The sequence below is a fragment of the Mixophyes fleayi genome, chromosome 12, assembly GCF_038048845.1.
Source record: "Mixophyes fleayi isolate aMixFle1 chromosome 12, aMixFle1.hap1, whole genome shotgun sequence".
Lineage (NCBI taxonomy): Eukaryota > Metazoa > Chordata > Amphibia > Anura > Limnodynastidae > Mixophyes > Mixophyes fleayi.
In genome coordinates this window covers 14,543,114-14,567,297 of record NC_134413.1, presented here as the reverse complement: position 1 = coordinate 14,567,297, position 24,184 = coordinate 14,543,114, and the positions used below count along the sequence as shown (strand labels likewise).

Below are 24,184 nucleotides of genomic sequence, written 5' to 3'. Positions count from 1 at the left end.
GTAAATGTCCGTTCTCCTCAATTCATGTCCACCCATGGATTTCCACTGTTGTCTAATTAGCGCTGTGTTTGGTACCAGATAGAGGAGATTGCAGTCAGTGCTTCATTGAGGATTGTGGGGGGGATTTTTTACTTTTACCCTGGAATGATCTACCTGATAAAGCCCTGGTAACCTCCTGTTCTATCATGATGAATCTTTAGCATGCCTTGCTCTTGCACCTAACCGAGAGGTATCATATAGTGGTTGTTTTTTGTTTGGGGGAGGTTCAACTTTAGACTGCACATTTTGGCTGCTTTCTGTTTATTAATCACACGCAGAGCTAAATGCTTGTTCATAAATGCATGGAAAAAGCATTAAAAACACATTTTAGTCATGCATTTTTCCCTATATTTCATACACTGCACTTCGCTCACATCACTGCATGTTCTGGAATCTCCAACGCTGCATTAATATTTTTGAACACCACTACAGAGTATTATTTGCCCTGTTTTTAAACACGTTTTGTTCATGTGTTTATTAACGGAATAGTGTGAAAAAGCCATAAGATGTCAACGATGAGCCTTGGCAGCGGCAGTAATATTTCTACAGTATGGGGTTTTACTCGGTGAAGAAATGTCTCTGGAGAGATGCCAGCATTCAGCTTGTAGAAGCAAAGTAACATCAAATTTGACGGCAGATAAGAACCACACCGCTTGTCTAGTCTGCCCGTTTTTGTTTAATTCCTAAAAAGTCAAGACCCTGTAGCTCAATGACATTTTTTCAGATTTTAGTGTTAGATGTATCAAAACTTCTAAAAAGGAAAAGTGGAGATGTTGCCTATAGCAGCAATCAGACTCTAGCTATCATTTGTCTAGTACAAAAAAATGATAGCTAGAATCTGATTGGTTGCTATGGGCAACACCTTCACTTTTCCTTTTCAGAGTTTTTCTTACATCTACACCTTAGTCTAGCCCAAGAATGTTTAAATTCCCCTAAAGTATTGGGCTCTACCTCCTCTGTTAAAAGACTCTTCCACCTATGTGCTGTCCTTTCAGTAAAATAATTGGCCTCAAGTTTCCCCTAAACCTGCTACTCTCCGGTTATCTTGTCTCTTGTTCTAATACTTCTCTTCCTCTGTGTAATCCTTTCCTCCTGCACCTCGTTAACACCTTGATATATTTGAAAACTTTGATCTCCCTCTGTTCCCTTCTCTGCGCCAGACTATACATAGTTAGGGCCGTTTAGTCTTTCCTGGTAATTCTGTTTTTGTGATGTAGATTATCCATCATTTTAGTAGAACTCCTTCACACAATCTCTAATGTATGATTGTCCCTCTGCCTGTAGGTAGAGCCTCCAGAACTGAACACAGTATTGCAGGGGAGGTCTCACGGATGATCTATAGCAGGCCTGGGCAACATTTGGTTCTTCAGGTGTTGGAAAACTACAACTCTCGGCATTATCTACCAGCTGATAGCCACACTACAGCTGGCAAGGTGTGCTGAGACTTGTAGTTTCACAACACCTGGAGAGGCACAGGTTGTCCAGGTTTGATCTATATAGTGGCATCGCCACCTCTCATTCTGCTACCAATTCTACGTCTTGTGCAATCTGCCATCTGACTAGCCTTCCCTATCACTTTGCTTCATTGACTGCCAACCATTATGGCACCTGAAATAGTGACTCATAGTTCCCCTTTCTCCTTAGTAATCGTAATTTTTGTGCTTTTAACACTGCCTCCTGGGTTTTTTTTTTCGAGGGCCCAGTCTATGACTTTGCATATTTTTTGGCTTTAAACTGCAGTTGCCGTACTCTTGATTGTTCGTCTAGTCAACGTAGATACATAATGATGTATGGATGAATGATAATGATACATAAATACATAATGATGTTATGGAGTCAAACTTACACTAACAAATCTGCACCTTAACATAGCAGTAGATTCTGTGTCCTGAAGATCTGGGCTCATGGTTAATAGACAAAGGAAAAAGGACATTAAGTCTATGAGCTAGATTTGGGGATTATTTACTAAACTGCGGGTTTGAAAAAGTGGAGATGTTGCCTATAGCAACCAATCAGATTCTAGCTGTCATTTTGTAGAATGTTCTAAATAAATGCTATCAGATTCTAGTTAGCATTTATTTAGAACATTCTACAAAATGACAGCTAGAATCTAATTGGTTGCTATAGGCAACATCTCCATTTGTTCAAACCCCACAGTTTAGTAAATATACCCCTATGTGCTGGTTGAATTAGTTGCATGTGACAATAGCTGTTTTGGGTCTCGGTATAGTCCAGTTTGAATGCTAACAGGGATTTGGCTCATTTTACTGACTCTGTTCACAGTAAGCTGTTCTCTATATAATTAGTCAGGGATTAAGAAGAAGCCTGTTAGTAATAGGCCAAGCACACTCCACGACTTGCTACAAAACAATGATTACCTAAGTCATCTCTGATACTCCGTATTTGTCTGGTTTCGACTAAGTTGACAAAGAGCTGTGGAGAGCCCAAGACACCGTATATGACTCGTACTGATTTCTGAATTTGCAAAATAAATTTTAATATAGATCCTGCTTTCAATTTGCAGTTTTGCTTTTATAGTATTTTCTGTGTAGTAGTTGTGCTAGAAGGAGAATGCTTGTGAGATGTTGACACATTTTACACATCTGTAAATAGTTAGGGCATAGGCATCTCTGGGGCTAATAAAATGCAGATTCTTTGTGTGCTCTGTGTGTGGAATATGCAGTCTTCGCACAGTGCCTGTCAGTGTACAGCCCTCCTGGCAGCGCATTCTCTACTGACCGACAAACACACTGTCCCTCTGTCTTATTGACAATGGCAAGACTCCTCCCCTGACCCGTTATTGGAGACACAGACTGGTACTTATATATACTGGAGGACATGTGTTGGTTAGCTTTCTTCTGAGGATGGTTAGTAAAGAACGTTGGCGCTCTGTCTTTGTGATGCTACATCCCTGCTTAACACATTGGTGTCTGTGAACATCTGGCAGTCTAGATCAGGGTTTTCTACTGTTTCATTCTGCAAAACTTTATTAATCAGACATAAAACATATACCATGTTGTCTTCTTGCGGCCAGGGGCCGTCTTTCTTTGAATTCTACTACATGACTTGGTGAATTTTCTCTTTTTATCTATATACTGCCCACATGTGTCCTGTGACTCTGTTCAATAAGAGTATTTTATTCAGGACAATCTGTAGCAGGGGAGCTTACACTCTAAATACCAACCAGTGTGTTTTTGGACCACAGAAGAAAACTAGAGCACGCGGGGAGGTAAGGGCTACGCGAACACAGGGAGAACCTAAAAATACCATGCAGATGGCGGCCAGGGTTGGAATCAAACCCATAACTCCAATTCTATGGGGAAGCAATGCTCATCACAAGTACTACTTGTTTCCTTTCTTTTGTTTAGGATGCTGCAGGCACCCCCAGCTTTTAAGGGGAAGGTGGGCACTTGTAAGACATATTTGTGGCACAGATATTTAACATTTTATATCCGTCATTTTTCAGGAACAATGTACCAGTTGCCTACTCACTGTGGAAGCTGCTATTGTAAGGTCTGATCCAGCATCCAGCTTATCAGTCCATCAGTGAGGTCATTAGTTCCTAGTGAATAAATAATTTGCCTACACATGGGTCTGCCCATGAAGGACATTCTCCATTGCCTATAGGTGACACACTTTGAGCAGAGTTTTGTTTTATTTATCTTTTTACTATATATATATATATATATATATATGTATATGTATATGTATTGGAATATTTAAATGTAACTTACGTAGAGGTTTGGCGAATGGCATGACATGATCAGTGCATTTCTGGTGTGCTCCTGTTCAGCTCTTGTGTTTTCACGCTGCAGTGCTTCATGTGAAATATTTGCCTGTAGTGCGATCTGGTAGCAAGATATTGGCAGGAATATTGCATTACAACGATCGTATCTCTGCAGGATGTGTTCCCTGCACCCTAATCCGTAAGCAGCTGAGATTCCACTGAGAGCCAAATACCAGTCTTCTGGCACAGAACTGGGGGTGTATGGGCCATTTCAAGAGCCAGATGAAGTTTCAATGACCCCCTCCTGTCAGCCACTTGCTTCTGTGCCATATATTAACTCAGTCACTGAACGAGGTCTGATGCTATCATTTACACTATACAGTAAATATATTTTTGTGATGCTATGTATGGCTGCAATAGCTCTTTGGTCTATAATGTTTTACTTATAGAAAAACTGCACAACATTTACTTAAATACGTGAGTGTAAAGCTTGTTTTATTCAGTGTATCGTAAATCGCTTTCTGCCAGTGTTCATCACACTGATGAAACTGGACTTATTTAGCTTGAAAAGCGCAGCCTTAATAGGAGATGAATCGCTAAGAGTAAAGGAGAAACGTATCCGTCCGGAAGACGTTGTATTTGGCAGGGGGGAGGTTTGGTCACTGTGATTCCATTCTTATCACTGTGGTGCTTTACTGTCCAGCACAATACTCACTACCATGCGTTCGAGATCGAGCCCTTTCTGGATCCAAATATTATTAACCCTGTATATCCACTGTGTTCCGTTCATCATCATCATCATCACCATTTATTTATATAGCGCCACTGATTCCACAGCGCTGTACAGAGAACTCATTCACATCAGTCCCTGCGCCATTGGAGCTTACAGTCTAATTTCCTTAACATACACACAGACGGAGAGAGAGAGACTAGGGTCAATTTTGATAGCAGACAATTAACATACTAATATGTTTTTGAAATGTGGGAGGAAACCGGAGCACCCAGAGGAAACCCACGCAAACACGGGGAGAACATACAAACTCCACACAGATAAGGCCATGGTCTGGAATTGAACTCATGACCCCAGCGCTGTGAGGCAAGATATATTCAACTTTTTTCTTGTTGAATTGAGTCTTTCCTTAGAACCTCCTATGGTTTTTAATTCCACATCTACGTGACTTTTACTATCAAGAACACTATCTCAAATGGAGGTAAAATTGCTTTTCATTCCATCGGAATGGATGTTCTAATGATAGAAAAAAATCTATATAATATGAAAATAAAGATAGCCTTGTATATGGTTGTGTAATCATCATCACCACCATTTATTTATATAGCGCCACTGATTCTGCAGCGCTGTACAGAGAACTCATTCACATCAGTCCCTGCCCCAGTGGAGCTTACAGTCTAAATTCCCTAATATACACACAGAGAGAGAGACTAGGGTCAATTTTGATAGCAGACAATTAACCTACTAGTATGTTTTTGGACTGTGGGAGGAAACTGGAGCACCTGGAGGAAACCCACACAAACACAGGGAGAACATTGAAACTCCACACAGATAAGGCCATGGTCGGGAATTGAACTCATGACCCCAGCGCTGTGAGGCAGAAGTGCTAACCACTTAGCCAACGTGCTCCCCACAAATGCAATAATTATGTCTCAATTCATTTCTGATTATTATTATTTTAAATCATTGTTTTTTTTACTGAAGATGTCTCAGGTAAAAGCTACAGTAGGAAGTGGGTGAATGGGGAAATTGAACACGTCCCATGTTTTATATACGAATAATGTGTGGGATTTTTCTTTTAAACAAAATAGGCCCACATTGAAAAGTGGATTTTTTTGATATTGTGCTAAAAATATATATTAATCATAGTTTAGCTAAAACCAGTATACCACTGGTCATTGGCTACCTAAATGTCTCCAGGAACCACTGAGTGATCACAGGTAAACTCAAATGTTGTCTTCAGTTGCGCTTCATTTTCTTGAGGTCTCTTCCAATTTGCATATTTCACTGCTGACCAATGGTAGAGAGATTACAGGATCTCTGCTGCACCCCAGCAGCCCTAAGGCTGCGAGTTGATGGCAACTTATTACATTGTGAGTGAATATGCTGTAGATTAGTAATTGTACTATTTATAAGATGAATAGGTAGATGATAAAGGCCAAGCTGCAAAAATGAAAATGTAGTGGGAATTAAGTAAGTAAATTGGTCCCTCCCTAAGTTATCACAATCTGGTCTTAGTGTGCGAGGGTGTCGGCCATCTTGGAAGTGGGAAATGCAGCTGTACAGCCAGTTTTATATTGCAGCCTGGTTGTTAGGCCCATCCCTTCAACAATGGGAAATCTTTGATTTTGCCTTCCATTTATGTGGTCCTCTAGATCAGGCCTGGCCAACCTGTGGGTCTTAAGTTGTTGTTAAACTACAATCCCCAGAATGCTTTGCCAGTCGATAGCCAGCCTAGAGCTGGCAGGGCATGCTGGGGCATGTAGTTTCACTACACCTGGAGAGCCGCAGGTTGGCCCGCCTTGCTCTAGATTGTTAGCTCTCAGGAGCAGGACCCTCTATAACTGAGTGCTCACATCAGCTTGTTTTTGTCCGTCTGTGTTCTTTATGTACACTTTGTTTCCCCCTTTGGTGTAGTGAATGGGATCTTTATACTCTGGGCAGAGCATTCGTCACCCGGTTAATTAATAGAATGACAGTCATTTAAGATGCGCAAAGTCCTCTTTGATAACGCCACACGCTTATTTTTGCACAAGTGCACCTCAGAAGTGCATGGGCTTGCAAACCAAAAGACAGCATGATGGCGGGACAAAATTTCATCTGATGGGAGGAGTTTGGAACGGAGCCCAATGATCTGATTGTACAGCAGTGTGGAAGACCATGGCGTGATCTATAAAGAATAATACTATCCTTTAGCTGCATTCTATGAAGCTGTCTTTGCATGCTCCGCTTGCTTGTGCTGTGTTTGGTGAAGCAGGAACAGACAAGTCACTAAGCATATCACTACTTGTCTATCTGGGTTAAATCTTCACACTCCAGCTATCACTTGTTTGTCTCACACCTGGGCATGGGGGGAGGTGGTATATTTAAAATATAATTCAAAGGGACAGAATTTGTCTTTGTTAGAACTAGAAATGAATTTGATGCTCATGAATTCGTTCAAGGGCCCAACATTGTTCCAGATGACACTGGAAGATATTGACATGTTTAATTGTTTTGGAAAGTGTTGCCTGCGATTTGCAGTAATCACAGATACCTGTTATACCACATTAGCTGCTGACATATTTTCCTTCCTGGGGATTCTTGGCAGTGACACCGAGCTGTCTTCCTCCTGTGTATGTAACCTCTACTGAGCTGGGCTGGAAACAATCTGCTACTTCTCTGACCCTGTAGTTTTGCCGGATCCCATCTCTATTGCTTTCATTTCATGCTCCGTGGCCCCTTCATTATCCAAACTGGCACCGCTCCCATCTACCTTGAATGTGGCTGTCCGACTGATTGACAGACAGACCGTTTTAATAATGCAACTCTAAGCCAGACACCACATTGGTTGCACCTTTCTCATAGATAAAAATGTAAAATAATGATTTTAATTTACAAAGCCCTCAACAACGCTGCAGCATCCTACACATCTCTTCACTAGCCTTTATATACCACACAGTTGTCCACTATGATCTGCCAATGGCCAACTCCTATCATCTCCTTTAACTCCACTTCACACTCCCACCTCCAGGACTTCTGTGCCACGTTTGTCGAATCCACTACCAACCATTTTTGTCTAATCCCTAGCTCTTAAACTTATGCGCTTCCTTAAGCACCCATCTTCACCTATCACATTCTATAAATACTCCTAGGTCTAATTCCCTCTCTTCTGACATCATAGCCATCATTTGACCACTGCGTCATGGTCTCTCATTTGCATAAAAGCTATCTGGGTGGTCAGAACATTCAGAATTGAGCACTTGATAAATTACATCCTTGTGGGCTGACTTATTGTACAAATACACACCTATGACTTTTCTTTAATTCCACTTATAGATTGTAAGCTCTTGTGAGCCAGTCTCTCCCACCTTATGTTGCACAGAATCCCACGTTCTGTCATTGTATGTTCAAACTTCACCCCCTGTACAACGCTGAGGAATATATTGACACTTTATCAATCTAATATTGATTATGAGTACCCGCTACTACCCTGTTTTATTTAATCTCTTCTGAAAATCATTACAATTTGTTGATGTTGTCAATACTCTCAGCTTGATAAGATTTTGTTTTGTTTACCAATACTGTATGTATTTACCATACCTGCTGTATGAAGACTATATACCATAGGTCAGATGAGCAAGTGAAGCAACCGAATGCAGTTAGGCCACAGTAGGCCTTGGCCATCCCAGGTTAATGTTAATGATTTTCCCTTTAGAGTTTAATGCTGACATCACCTTTGACCTTGCTACCCATGAAACATTACGCAACCTATTGTCTCCCCTCTCTGTCACTGAGGTCTCCTCTTGAAGCCAGGCTAACCCTAATTATAGGCCACCAGAGCCGTCATCCATTTTTATACATAACCCTGGTCATGCATGTTATTTGCCTAATTAACACACGCACCCATGTCTTCAGTATGCTTGGTGTCTCTCCTTTTTCCTGTCCCCCCCCCCTCCCCCACTTCCTGTAGTACCTAGAGTACAATAATAATGCAAATATTAGAATATTGTGCAATAATTTAGATCCCTGTTCACATCGACCCTCCTAGGATAGAAAGCATCAATATTTTTTATCTATTAAAACTTCTTTGATGTCAACAACAGTGTAATTCAACAGACTATAACCTTCTTACATAAAATATCTAACCACAGATGCATACCTGTTACTGCCACGGTTTCACTTCTCCATTGGCAGGCCCACGCATATCCTGCGCTTTAAAAGATATATCACACTATCAGAGGTATAGAGAGGGAAGATTTTCATAGTAAATATGTTTACAGTGATTGAATGTGTGAATGTAGTCCTTCAACAACCTGGCACTGAAAACTGGGTAAAGGGTACCTTCAAATTGAGCTGCATCAGTTTTTAGCATAAGCAATGACTTGTCGGAGCCATGGCTTGGACAAGAACTAGTCAGCATTGTTGGGGGGAAGGTGAGTTCTCCTAAACTGTGGAAGTTCCTACCATAAATCCCCTGGGAGGGATGAGTGAAGTTGGAGTAAAATATACATGTTAGTTGGAGTTACCCTTTAATAACAAAAGTGCATCACTCCCGAGGGTAGATCAGTGCTTGAGCATAATGCACTGTTTGGATTTTTAAATAAAGTTGTGACACGATTTGCGTCATTAACCTGGCAAAGTTTGTTTTTATACACTAGTCCTGTTGCGGTTTCTGATCCTATTTGACCTCCTGCAACCTTCATTGCGAATGCTCTTAAGATCCTTTACAACTTCTCTGTCAGGATTTCAGCTAGTTAGTGCCTCATGCCTCAGTGATGCCTGAGCTGCATTCTCATGAATATCGATTTGTGCCATTTAGCGGCCCTGCTGTACATATATCTGTAACGTCCCATTAAGAGCTTGGAGACTTCTGCGATGTATATTTGTGTTTTCTATGTTACAGCTCTCAGCCCATCAGTTTCTGTCATTATCCCTGTTTCCAGGACATAACTGTACATTGGTTTGTGTGATAGCACCCTAACCTCCACACTGTGTGTTTGTTTCCAGGCTCGGAACCTTCAGACAGGAGAACTGGCTGCGGTGAAGATTATAAAGCTGGAGCCTGGTGAGTTTTCAACAACACGCACTCGCTGTGCACTTCCCTATCAGTAGTTAATATGAAGTTGTGATTCTGTTTCTTTATGCCCTGTCTCGAGCATGATAGCGGTTTCCTCACAGGAAGTGTTAATAAGACGTTTCAGACACACTTTAATTTTGTGTTGGCACCTTACACATTACTACAACTTATTCCACAACTATCACTTGTCCTCGGTTATATGTCACAAAATATACGTCTGTGTTTTTGTATATTTGCTTCTCTGTTCGTATGTCTGTGTTTATGCTCTGTACCTTTTTATATGAAAGCTTTAAAGTGTGCATCCATGTGTGTTCCAGTGTATAAGACTGCATTCAGATACACGGTGAATGCAGCATTATTCTAATTTACATTAGGGATCAGTTAACTATATGGAGAACACGGTACATGTGGTATTCCATGGACCATAACCGCTACTACCAGTATTTTCTGATGTGTGTTTCATTCCAGCGAACACTGTGAAAATATACCCCTGTCTGAGCATTTGGTACTCAACCAGACAGCGCCGTGTCTGTATACCGCTTGCCCGCTAGTCACATGAGCACTGCCCAGTGGAGGATTTAGCATGCTAGTCGTTAATTAATATGCAGTATGCCAGGCGCCCTTATGGTAAATTGCTGTATTGAGCAAATAAAGTGTAGATAGACCTTATTTTTGTTTAGTTTTTTGCATTACTATTCTATTACTAGCATGTCAATCACGTAATGTCTGAGGCGGTGGTGATAGGTTCTCCTTATGGCTAAACATTGCTTGTTCTTAATGAATGGGTGCATGACAAGTTCCGCATGTTGAAGGCTAAAAGTTCACAGTAACTGTCAACCCACAATCTGCTGTAATGAAAGGTTCTGCTGTGAAGTCACTTAATACTGTAGTTTCAAACTCCCTTGGTTGTAGACAAGCAAAATGTATTAAAGTGTTAGTCTGTGCTTTATTTCAGCCATAAGGCTGCTAAAAAGTAGCAATAAAACATTTGCCAAATCATTCTATTGTCAATTAGGGTCTATACATATACACTCTAGCATTTCACACTTAAAAACTTGGGAAAAGTTATTAATAATTAAATTTCTGATTTGCAATCCTGTTCATATGTCTTCTGTGTTCCTTACGAGGTGTAAAGGTCTCAGGTTTTGGATGTTAGATGTTGTATCTAGATGATATGACATTTACCACAGGCCATGTTTTCAAGTATATTAATGTAAATATATAATATTTTTTCTCCATATATATACATTTTTCATTTGCACGGTATATATAATGTTTATAAGAACATACATCCATGTGTACTGTGTTCTTTCTAGGAAAACATTAAAAAAAAGCTGTGAGAGCATCAGGGGGTATAGTTACTAAACTACGGGTATGAAAAGTGGAGATGTTGCCTATAGCAACCAATCAGATTCTAGTTGTCATTTATTTAGTACATTCTACAAAATGACAGCTAGGATCTGATTGGTGGCTATAGGCAACATCTCCACTTTTTCAATCCCGCGGTTTAGAAAATATACCCACAGGTCTTTTCTGAAATATTTTCACGGTGTCTTCCCCAGTACTGAGAGAACCTTCATGTTGTTTAGTGGTTGGAGCACAAACACACTCATTTAAATATCTTTAAAAAAAATATGGGTACCCCTTGATAATGAGATTGAATTCTGAATTACAATGTTTAGGGAGCATCTACCCTCACCCTTTTACCCCAATATGAAACACTCTTGTCATTTTCCCCTGTCCAGCCTGGTTTTCCAGTAAAGCAGATGTATGTCCTCTGTCTTATAACCAAACGATTATATGTGTAGAAATAAAACAAATATGGCTGAGATCCAGCCAGTTTGCGGCCTGGGAGATAAGGAAAGACGACTTGTAAAATAGTTCTGGCACATGGGTCCCATATCTCAGGGAAAGTAGGTAATGAATAGTTTAGGATAGCTTTTTATTAAAGCGATCTCCCAAAGTTTTTTCTCCTTTCCTGACCCTGAAGGGTCCTTATCAGTGCCTAGCTAAACGCCAGCATCATCAACATTTATTTATATAGCGCCAGCAAATTCCGTAGCGCTTTACAATTGGGAACAAATACAATAATACAAATACATAATAAAACAATACAGGGTATTGCAGACAGACAGAGAGGTAAGAAGCCCCTGCTCACAAGCTTACAATCTATAGGACAATGGGAGTTTGATACATGAGGGTAAGTGCCGCATATTGTTCCGGCCAGATTGCAAAAGTAAAAAGTGCTTAGTGGGCTGTATGATCCAATCACACAACTATGTTGGTCAGAGGGTTGTTGTCTTGTGTTAGCTGTGTAGAGGGTGGTAATATGGTAACCTAGGGAGATTAAGAGGGTGGTTGAGGAATACTATAAGCTTGTCTGAAGAGGTGGGTTTTCAGAGAAACCTGAAGGTTTGAAGACTAGAGGAAAGTCTTACTGTGCCAGGGAAGGAATTCCACAAAGTGGGTGCAGCCCAAAAACAGGTCCGTAACTGGGAATGGGAGCAGGTAATGAGTGTGGATGAGAGATGCAGATCTTGTACAGAACGTAGGTGTTGAGTTGGGAGATGTGACCAGGTCACCAAGTTTCTGTCCACCGGACGTGTGTGGCGGCCATCATTAGAATGGACTTAGAATAGAATGTGTATTGTTCATATTGCATGTACAATAGTGAAAATGAAGTAGTTCCATCACCCCAGTGGAATGTCCATATACCCGTGTAAGTTCAGCGACAGGTTATAGTGACAGAGCCAGATATAACCAAATAGCCCTGATAAGTGTCCACAAGCTGCAGATCCTCTCAGGACAAACCTAGGTTCTTTGATAAAAGTGGTTTCTGTCACTATTCTCCTCCTTTCCCCACTTCCTAGGACTCCTGCCCTTATCTGGAAAAGCCATTGTTCGTGCTGGCAGAATGCCCCTATCCAACTAGACGTGAGCTATGGATTCATGCAGAACCTGATTGGAGGAAGGCTTTGGCCATCTAGAGTCAGGTGTCGCCCCACATCTAATGTCCCCCCCCCCCCCCTCTCCTCTCCACTGCACTAATAGCTCTTCTCTCTCAGCTGTCAGTGGTCTCCAGAGGCTTAGTATAAGTACCATCATGTTTACTGTCCCCTGTAAAGTGTTTCAGATGTTAATGATACAAAATAACTCTACTTTACATTGTACTTATAGGGCTACTGTATAGTGTACACGGAATTATATATTACTTGACTGTTTTGATCACAGACTTTACCCTTCCCCTACTACTCTTCCATGGCATAGTGCACTAAAAACTGTGTATTAGTTTAGAAAACAATATCACATCTACCAACTGTGACTCATCATCATCATTTATTTATATAGCGCCAACATATTCCGTAGCGCTTTACAATTGGGGACAAACACAGTAAACTAATAAACAAACTGGGTAAAACAGACAAAGAGGTGAGAAGGCCCTGCTCGCAGGCTTACAATCTCGTTACAGTCCTAATTTTGGCTCCAAATCCTTACCCTGGATACATTCTTCTACCTAGAAGCGTGTGCTTGACTCCTGGGATTGTAAAGTATCCTTCTATATTATGTGTTTTCGTGGTGTGTTACGATTTGGATCTACAATTAAGTGTGTCTTTATCAAAGTCATAATAATAGGTGGAATGAGAATCTGATCAATACAGAACTCTTAAAACATCACCATACAGAGTCTTTGTTGGAACAAAATGTACAACTAGCTCGGTGAAGATAGTTGGTATCACCTCCTTTAGCCAAATGACTCCCTGTAGCTGTTAGTCATTCCGTCAAATAGCTATGGTGGTGTTTTGCATGTTCCTCCTTACAGAACAGCTTCAACGCCTTGATATTTTGAGTTTTTTTGCATTAAATGCTCATTTCATGTCATGCCACAATATTTGAGTTGGATTAAGGTCAGGACCTTGACTCCGCTATTCCAAAATGCACTATTTCTTCTACTGTAGATTATATTGTAAGGGGCACTTGTCATACTGCATGACTGATCTTTCTCTGAGCGTCGTGGGCAGATATCCAGATAGAAATTGCTGGTATGTTCCAGAATTCATTATTTCTTAAAACACTGTGAGCTGTTTGGGCCAGAGTACGTAACGCAGTACCAGATATGACTCTCCCACCGCTTGTTAAGATGAGGTAGTTGTGATGGAATGTTGTGTTTCATTTTCTCCTAACATAACATTTCTCTTTTATGCCCAAAAAATTCCACTTCCATCTCATGTGTCCAAAGAAGTTTCTTACCCATTGCCTTTGGGATCCTCCAGGGGTCTTTGGCTTATTTGGACTGGCTACAATTTATTTTTGGAGAACAATATTTTCCTGCTTCCTTCCGCACATGGACCCTGATTTCTGTTCATTGTTATCCTTGCGGTGGACTTCTGAACATGACAATCAGACAAAACAATAGAGGCCTTAAGGTGGCTCCTTTTGACCACATGGATCACAGTAGTCCTTGCTCTTGGAGTATTTTTTACTGGGTAATCAAAATCTTTTTATTCTCTTCCACAATCCTCATTATGAAAATTAGACTCTGCTGATGACAACCAAAGTTTGCATTTTTTTCCTATAATGAAGAGCTCTCAAACTAATGCCACATCTTCATCTCCATGGGCCTGATTCATTAAGGATCTTAACTTGAGAAACTTCTTATTTCAGTCTCCTGGACAAAACCATGTTACAATGCAAGGGGTGCAAATTAGTATTCTGTTTTGCACACAAGTTAAATACTGACTGTTTTTTCATGTAGCACACAAATATCAACTTTAAATTTCAGTGTACAAATAAGCTATCAAGTATTTGTGTGCTACATGAAAAAAACAGCCAGTGTTTTCATTATGTGCAAAATAATAAACTCATTTGCACCCCTTGTATTGCAACATGGTTTTGTCCAGAAAACTTAAGTAAAAAAAACTCACTCAATTGTTTGCTTAACTTTCCTTAATGAATCAGGCCCGTTATCTTCATATAATGCTTATTTGTTATTTAGATGAAAGCGAAGTCACATTGGTTTATATAAATGTTGCTATACAGATAATTACAAGGGATTCGCATACATTCACTCACTATTTTATGTAACTGTCTCTCTGGACGGAGCTTTGCGCACTGTTGTCAATGAGCTTAATAAAAGCAAATTTTTTATGTCCCTGCATGAGTGAATGGAGGTGTGTAACAGGAAGTGTCATGTGCACAATAAAATTCTAGCTCAGATATTTTCCTTATATATACGCATTTACATGTGTCCATAGTGCTGGGGAAGTATCCTCAAATTCGAGACCCTTCAATTATCCTGTGGAATTTGAGGCTTGGTCAGATAAGGTGCTTTTGTGATAGAAGATCAGCTGACACCACAGATAAAGAATTGTGCATCATTGATTATAACATTGTCCTATTTCTTCCTGTGAATTATTTGCTTTTACAAGTGTACAGCGTGGGCTTCTGTCTCCCAGAAATTGTACATATAAGCTGGCAGAAGGAGATCTGGGCACACGCGTGTTTACAGACTCCTGTGTCGTTCATTTATCCAGCTCTTTGTTTGCCAGGAGGTGTTTTGTGTAAATCTATACAGGGAGTATCCTCGGTGATGCGGATGTGTAATTTGTGGACAATAGATTGGTATCGTTCTGAGGTCACCGTGGTATCAGGTAATGACATAATCGTCATCTACACGGCTGGTAAATTCACAGCATGCTTGTATAGCCAGAAGGCGTTCATTTCCACACTCGATTGTAAGCTCTTAGGAGCAGGACCCTTCTTCCGTCCCACTTCTGTTGTCTACCTAGTTCATACCTGTCCTTGGTGACGTCTTTTATACTTGCTTTGTTTTAATGTGCATGTTTTATTTCGTATGGTTGATAATGTCGTCTGTCACTGGAATCTGAGGCGTCTTACAAATAAATGATAATGACTAGTAAAGTTGTGTTTGTCCTGTCTTATCCTTCCTTCTCAATCTCTCTTTCTCCGTGCTGAACAGTCTTCCTTCATCTCTCACTTCCTTTCTGTGTTGTTCTTCCTTTTCCTCTTTATCTCCCCTAGCTCTTCACTCTTCCTCACTCCCTCTCTCTGCCTTGCTACACACTCTTCTTCCCTCTGTTCCTTCCTCTCTCCCTCTCTCTTCCTCCCTCTGTTCCTTCCTCTCTCCCTCTCTCTTCCTCCCTCCGTTCCTTCCTCTCTTCCTTCCTCCGTTTCTTCCTCTCTTCCTTCCTCCGTTTCTTCCTCTCTTCCTTCCTCCGTTTCTTCCTCTCTTCCTTCCTCCGTTTCTTCCTCTCTTCCTTCCTCCGTTTCTTCCTCTCTTCCTTCCTCCGTTCCTTCCTCTCTTCCTCCCTCCGTTCCTTCCTCTCTCCCTCTCTCTGCCTTGCTACACACTTCCTCCGTTCCTTCCTCTCTTCCTTCCTCCGTTCCTTCCTCTATTCCTTCCTCCGTTCCTTCCTCTCTTCCTTTCTCCGTTCCTTCCTCTCTTCCTCCCTCCGTTCCTTCCTCTCTTCCTCCCTCCGTTCCTTCCTCTCTTCCTTCCTCCGTTCCTTCCTCTCTTCCTTCCTCCGTTCCTTCCTCTCTTCCTTCCTCCGTTCCTTCCTCTCTTCCTTCCTCCGTTCCTTCCTCTCTTCCTTCCTCCGTTCCTTCCTCTCTTCCTTCCTCCGTTCGTTCCTTCCTCCCTCCGTTCCTTCCTCTGTTCCTTCCTCTCCCCCCCTCTCTCTATCACCTCCTTGGACTTCCTCTACCTTGCTTTCTGTGTACACGTTCTCTAGCTGTCACTCTTCCCCTTATCGCCTCCTTTCAGTCGTGATAGAGAAGATTCCATATCCATAATGCCGCTAGCTCCTAGTTATTTTGAGGGCTGTATTATCCGTACAGAAAGCCTCATCTAAATTGTTGGTAAGAGGACAGTGCCAGCCAGCAGCTGAACCAACATTGATCCACTAGAAATTGATCCAATTTAGAAATGTTTAGTGTAACATTCACAAGTATATAATCTATTTCTTATTGCATGTATCCCTCTGTTGATGCCTAGGCCTTCATACTTTGTTATCCTGACATACTACACATTGGCCAGTCACAAACATGAGAAGGGTTTAATGGCGCAATCTGGTTGATCAAGTACCGGACAAATGAATGATTCTTATACTTTATTTAGTAGGCTTTATTTAATGTGTTTTGTGAATGTTACAAAGCCATGCTTATTTTTGACTTAATAGTCTAAATACCTGACTGGCTACGGTATTCTTTATATATTATATGTATATAATTTATTTTCAGACCAATTAATCCATATATTATAGCTTTCTATTAATGTCTGAACATGTGAACGTCTTTTTACCTTCCTTCTGTATTTATTGTAAGAGTTCTTATGTTAGATAATACCACTCCCTGGCATTGTACTGGAATAGCAGATGAAGCAATCTCCATGCACTGGGTGTTGGAGAACATCACCAGCTCTCAGCTGACAGGATTTATGTAAACAATTCATTTAGCAGGCCCAGGCTTGTTCTCATATCACTGTGTTGCAAAGAGCCCTGCGTCTTTATACAGATATTATTTTACTCTGTGAGCGTTAATGATGACATGCAGCTTGCATGCATGCGCTGGTCTGATAGGACCACATTTTAGATATATCTATTAGAACTTGAGGTTGTTTCAATGTTTAAAGTATATCTATTGCCTACACACGGTAGTGGCAGCCATCTTGTGAGCCAATAGTCATGAGAATTATAGAGTCACATGGAACCAGTGACCTCACTGAGATAAAGGTTTTTTTGTAGTATAGTAGCTGGTCACACAAAATTTTCCCCTGCCTCAGTGATGTTACTGGTTCCTAGTCTGTTGTTTGGATTAACTTTCATTAAAATTGGTTAAGCCAAAATGGCCACCTCCTCTGTGGACGTGACTAATTGACTGCACTTCAAAGTCATTTTTACTCTGTATTTCTAGTTTATTTAGACTACTAAACATGCCTGAATATTTTCCCTGCATATTTGACATATATGACATACTCACGTCATGCACCTGCATTGTTGAGTGTCAGTCCTCCAACCTCATTCACACTCGTAAAGATTTTCACCTAGTTTTAGGCTTGTTGGTTGTTTTTTTCCACTCTTATGCAGTGTTATAGCGGACAGGAACTTCGTAGTACAAAGGTACTCCCCTAATATGGCATTTCAGATACATTTTGTATGGTTTTTTTGAATGCACATTGGTATTTTTATGTTTTTCCCGATGTTGGTGTTAAAGCTTTACGTCAGAGAAAAGACATGTGGGAACTTTTGTTGTTTTAATATATATATATATATATATATATATATATATATATATATATATATATATATATATATATATATATACTAACAAAATTAAAACCCACATAAATATGTATGCCTTGTTTTTAGCTAGTTTAGTTAGTATTGAGTATTTTGTGTAGTGAATTCCTCTTTTACCTCTTTTATTTTCAGCAACCTTTACTTATTGTGTTGCTATGTGAATGCACATAAGTTTCTCGTTTACCAAACTTACATTCCATACCTTAGTCGTTTTCTACTCCTTCTGCTCAGAAAATGTATTTTTTTCTAATTTTAAGTGAAGTGTGCACATAAGCACGGTATATCTAGTATATTTTCGTCTTTATTAACATGATTAGGGTTTCCCACATTCTTTGCTTCTCTGAAGTAAACTTTTAGAGCTACCAAACCCAGTGTGCAAGTTGGTGCCTGCAGAACGTTTTGCAACATTAGGACTCTATGTAAAACGTTCCACAAGTCTTCGTATACATTCTTATTAACCTATTAACTGAGCGTGAGTAGTTAGAGTAACTGAGCAGGACAGGTAGTTTCATTCTTTATGTGGTAAAACATCAAATATAAATTTACCACAATATCTGAATATATAACCGTAGAAATGTCGGCTCATTACAAAGCTTCTGAAACGTTTACTTCTATGAAAACAGACTTCTGATGGTCGTATTAATCTAATCCCAAAGAACCTTTAAAAGATGGATTGTTATTGGTAGTGTATTGCCTGTAGTATTATTGCCTGTAGCGTTTAATTCCCAAGAGTACAAATACTGGACACTAGAAACTGTTCCTTCAAAATAAACGCAGTATGTTTTATTTTATTGTCATTAGAGTATGTATATATTTTTTTTTTGCATTTGCGATTTGGCGGCATCTTGGCTATTGTTCTCTGTTGTCAGCTATCTTCAGTGTCTTGAGATTCTTGCCAGTTACTTGAGTGGACATTAGCCAGACACCCTCGTGTAGATTTGGTTTGGGCAACAGAGTTTGTTGTTTTTTTTTGTCCACAATCATTGCACTATTTGTCACCCAAACAATCAAAGTGGTTCTGGGGGCAGTAGTGGAATATGGAGATAGATAGATAATTTATTAATGAAATAAGAAATGATGGATTGACATTGGATAGAGCAGCACCTCTGGCCATCTATATCAAGGAAATCCTGAGCGATATGAGTTGACGCAGTAACAGACGAATTTCTAGGCTAACTGGGTAGCGGATACCGTGTTTGTAGCGTACACAACACGTACATACCAGCAAAGCACATAGGTGATCTGTGTTTAGTCCTTGGGCTACCATGACTGTGTGTATTAGACAGGTGCGTCAACAAGCACACCCTCAGACGGATATATATGACCTCCGTGTCCAAATGGATTTGTCAGTCCCTGTTGGATTTCTCCAGATTTGCTGATAAGCAAAGCACTTGGTCAGAATTTCCTAAACTTATAGAAAAGAAAAAGTTCAAAGCGCAGTTGAGGATAATTTGCAAATAATTGGTGTAGTTTGGGATTCATGTCTGTTATAGTGGGTATTCAATTGTCAGCGAGTTTTTGGGGGTTTTTTTTTTTGATCGCGTTGTTATTTTAACGCTGTTTTTTTATCATTTTCGAGCGGGTTAACTTTAACCCGCAATTCAATTTTATTTTTGGCGCTCAGTTTTTTTTTTCATGAAACGGTCCTCTCGCGCTCCAGTAGACGGTCTATTGAAAGTATAGGGTGTGTGAGAGGCAGCCGCGTTAAAAGCTATTCAATTGTTTTTTAGCGCGGCGCGTTAAACAGGCCAATATGCTGTTTTATCTCGCACCTCCTTAGGGTGTGTTAAAAATAAAAAACCTCTGAAAAGTATTTGAAATCATGTAATAATGTGAAAAAAAGTTTAAACTTATGTTTATCACTAATGCCTAACTTGTGTAAGTTGATTTTCTTGTGGAAAAAATAATGAAATAAAATAATTATATTTATGTATGTTTTTGGTACAAATATGAATGTAGTAATGTGTTTTGACACGGTATAGATGACTGTATGGTAAAAACTAGTTCAATTAAAAAATATGCTAAAGAAAGTACTGTAATGTAGATATTATCAATGTGTAATGCAATCTGATGTATGGAAATGTATGCAAAACCTTTTTTTTTGCATTAAAACTCCCCTAAAAACTCGCAAACACAATGTTTAACTCGCGGGGACAGTGTTCCCTCTTTTTCAGCGGTTACCTTCTTCCTCTACAAGTTATTGATTGCAACTTCAGTTTATTTCATCCTTTTCATGGCTACATGGAAATTATAGTTTGAATATTGTTTAATTTCACCTTATTTCACTGTGACTGTATAGGGTACATGGACTCTTCTCTTATATTGGATAAACCTGTATTTTAGACATGCAGCCTTTTAATAGAACCTCAATAAGGCTTTTCCTTCTTGTGTAACACCGTATTCTTGTAAATCTTTATATACAGGTTGTTTATTACCAAACAAATCTCGTCTTTCCTGCTGACTTCCTGCGGTCTTATCACATTATCATCTCTTTCACTTTGCAGGTGACGACTTTTCCCTAATACAGCAAGAAATATTTATGGTGAAGGAATGTAAACACACCAATATTGTGGCTTACTTCGGCAGCTATCTCTGGTACAGTCTTGTTTAGATCATCCAGTAATATGATAAATATTTTGCTTTTTGTCTTTAATTGTTTGGAGGTTTGTTTGGTGCAATTTTTCATACCATTCTGAAAAAACCTTTTGTCTTTAAATCTTGCTCAAGTTTGTTTAATTTTGCCATTTTACATTTCATTTGGAGTTTGCGGTGCTAAACTGCCGATAGATTGTTCTTATTTTTATTGAACATGTCATATAAAAGCTGTTCTATTTTAAGGAATATTTATGGGCACTTTCTGCATGCTCCACGTCTATGGACTGTGTGTTGCTGAGGCCTTGCAGATATTCTCCTGCGGCCCGTGGGAATTCCCCTGGATGTCTTTGTTTGATGTTTAATCTTCCACGAATCAGAAATAAACTTAAAATGCGGCATATTGGGGACATTGATGAAAACTGTTCTACGGGCAACTGTGTAGAAAGTGCGGTGTGGCCAATCGGATGCTGCCATTTTTCTACTACAGTTTAGAAAATGAAAGCAAACATCTGATTGGTTACTGTGAAGAACACCACCCTTTTTTTACACGGTTACCTGTAAAATAACTTTCTATATCCTGGACCTCAGCGCAACAGATTGTAGATCTAATCTTCTAATATATCCCCCCCCCTTCCCACTGTAAAATGTTAAATTAGCCCGGGTAGTTATTTCTGGTGATACCAGCACACCTTCTCAAATGACATCTTCTTTGTGTTATTAAATACCTCCGGTCAAGAAGGTGTTAAATGCCCCCCCCTTGTGTCCCTGGGAGTTGTTCACTAACAGGAAACATGGTTGCTATGGGTTACTGCACGCGCGCACTGTGGTTTCACGCGCATACACTGTTTGCAGCTGGACAATTCCGATCTGACAATTGTTTCATATTAATCTCTGCTCTGTCTTGTTTACATGTTAGCCGGGAGAAATTATGGATCTGCATGGAGTATTGCGGTGGTGGCTCTCTGCAGGACATATACCATGGTAAGACAACATCCTAGAATATACTGTAATAGTGTCACATCGTCTCATTATAGGGTCCGCAATATTTAGGACCAACATTTATTGATTCACAATGTCCAGCATGCCTGGATTCTCGTCAGGGAAAACCACATATGATTTCCGTGGCGCCCCACAAGGGTTAATGCCCTGTGGGGCTCAGATAAAATGTTTTAATTTAATAACTCTTTGATCTGCAATTAGAGAGGACACAAACCAGCTGTAAGTGTCTCTATTTAGGTGGATGTAAAGTTCCTTTTTTTTGTCATCTGACTAGTGGAATCTAAGTGTTCTGTCATCTCCACAACTCCGTATGAACAAGGTCCCCAGTGTGAGCTGTATGATTCCAATAAAAATGTAGTGATATTCGTTTGAACACCCCAAGAAGCAAGTTTCTGGAGTTGTTGTGGACCATAAAAAAAACTATTTTCTTTATGTTGTAAGAATAGGTTCTGACTTACTCTTCCTATAGGCATCTAATCCTCCATTCATAATCAACAATTTGGTGTAGTCCCTGTCCTCTGATTAGTTAGCAAATGGGCAAAATTATTATTTATTTATTTATATGGCACTACATAATTCTGCAGCGCCGTACAGTGGGAGGAGAGAACATAGTGTACAGGGGCTGGCTGGTTGGGCTGGGGGGCAAGTGGGCTTCTACCCCCCCGCACGGTCTCATGGTGGGCTACTATTGGCTGGGTCACTGGGCCACCAGCATTTTTTTTCCCTTTTAAAATAGGCTGCAGGGTCAATTCTTGCCCCTGAACTAAAATGTGCCAGCCCTCCCCTGATAGTGTATAAAACGTAGAGGTCAAACAAGCAAAAATATAGAACCTTCAAGAAGAATTTTTAGAATAATACCAAGATATTAAGCAAACAAGTTATAGAAGAAACATAAAGTGAAGTACAGAACATGCAGGAGACGTGATACAAAGACACACAGGTAAGAGGACAGGAGGAGAGATGACCTTGCTCATTACAGCTCACAATCTAATGTGGATGGGTCCTTGCATTAGACTCTAGTAATGGAGCCAGAGACTGTTGTGGCTGTAAAAGAGCCATTGTTTCAGCCCTCATGTGTCTTAAGGCACTAAGTGCCCCTTGTTTGAAAGAAGGAGAATATATAACGTGATCTTTCTCCTCATTTGTAACTAGTCGTAACTGTGGCCTGTTATCAGAATTTCTGCTCTAACATTATAAACAGATATTATAACATTAATTATGCTCCCTCATAATAGCCAAACCTATCTGTAGCTTTTATCATGGCTCCAAATTTCAATTAGCTATAAACATCTTTAGGATTATCCATGATTATCATCCGTTCTACTTGTCCGCAGGGATGTCTTGGAGGCTGGTACAATATATAGTATGTAGAGCAGACCTGTGGCTCATCAGGTGTTGTGAAACTACAAGCCCCAGCATGCTTTGCCAGTAGATAAGCAACCGATAGCTGGCATGTCATGCTGGGACTTGTAGTTTCACAACACCTGGAGAGCCGCATGCAGACCTGATGCAGAGCCTTCTCCTGGTCCTTGTACTCATATAGTCACTATATTGTTCCCCACCCACCACCCCCCTAAGATATGCCATGAATCTTGCCGTGTCTCTAACCATATATCAGTACGTTCTGCACAGAGAACACACATCTATTACTATCACTGTCCAGTATTGTAAAGTGGAGACATTTTACTTAGTGCTGTACAATTAGTTAGAGGAACACACATTACCAGACAAATACAAACTAACAGCAGTGAAGGGGACTATGAGTGAAGATCTTGGCACTGATTCTTTTATGACTTTTTAGTTTTTTGTTTTTTTTTAACAGTCGATCATTTCTATATGCTGTGACTTTGTCTCTTTACAGTTACTGGGCCACTCACAGAAAACCAAATTTCCTATATGTGTCGGGAGACCTTACAGGTATAAATGTTACACCCCTTGTATCCTCATTAAGCACGTATGGTTAGGTAATAACAGAATGTGTTAGTCAATAACCAGTAACAATAAAACACATTTATCAGTGTCATGTACTCGTATAGAACACATCACACACTGCGCGGTGTCCAGCGCTCATCTAGGACACATCACACACTGTGCGGTGTCCAGCACTCATCTAGGACACATCACACACTGTGCGGTGTCCAGCACTCATCTAGGACACATCACACACTGTGCGGTGTCCAGCACTCATCTAGGAAACATCACACACTGTGCGGTGTCCAGCACTCATCTAGGACACATCACACACTGTGCGGTGTCCAGCACTCATCTAGGACACATCACACACTGCGCGGTGTCCAGCACTCATCTAGGACACATCACACACTGTGCGGTGTCCAGCACTCATCTAGGACACATCACACACTGTGCGGTGTCCAGCACTCATCTAGGACACATCACACACTGTGCGGTGTCCAGCACTCATCTAGGACACATCACACACTGCGCGGTGTCCAGCACTCATCTAGGACACATCACACACTGTGCGGTGTCCAGCACTCATCTAGGACACATCACACACTGTGCGGTGTCCAGCACTCATCTAGGACACATCACACACTGTGCGGTGTCCAGCACTCATCTAGGACACATCACACACTGTGCGGTGTCCAGCACTCATCTAGGACACATCACACACTGTGCGGTGTCCAGCACTCATCTAGGACACATCACACACTGTGCGGTGTCCAGCACTCATCTAGGACACATCACACACTGCGCGG

At 40.5% G+C, this 24,184-nt stretch overlaps 1 protein-coding gene across 2 annotated transcripts in view; it reads left to right on the top strand.

Annotated features, from left to right (window-relative positions):
• MAP4K5 (mitogen-activated protein kinase kinase kinase kinase 5) overlaps window positions 1-24,184 on the top strand; it is a 64,605-nt gene that overhangs the window by 16,388 nt on the left and 24,033 nt on the right. For both annotated transcript variants that reach the window (XM_075192435.1, XM_075192434.1), the window contains exons 2-5: window positions 9,486-9,543; window positions 20,375-20,465; window positions 21,382-21,446; window positions 23,326-23,381. In XM_075192435.1, the coding sequence (XP_075048536.1) occupies window positions 9,486-9,543; window positions 20,375-20,465; window positions 21,382-21,446; window positions 23,326-23,381 (270 nt within the window). The remainder of the gene's footprint in view (window positions 1-9,485; window positions 9,544-20,374; window positions 20,466-21,381; window positions 21,447-23,325; window positions 23,382-24,184) is intronic.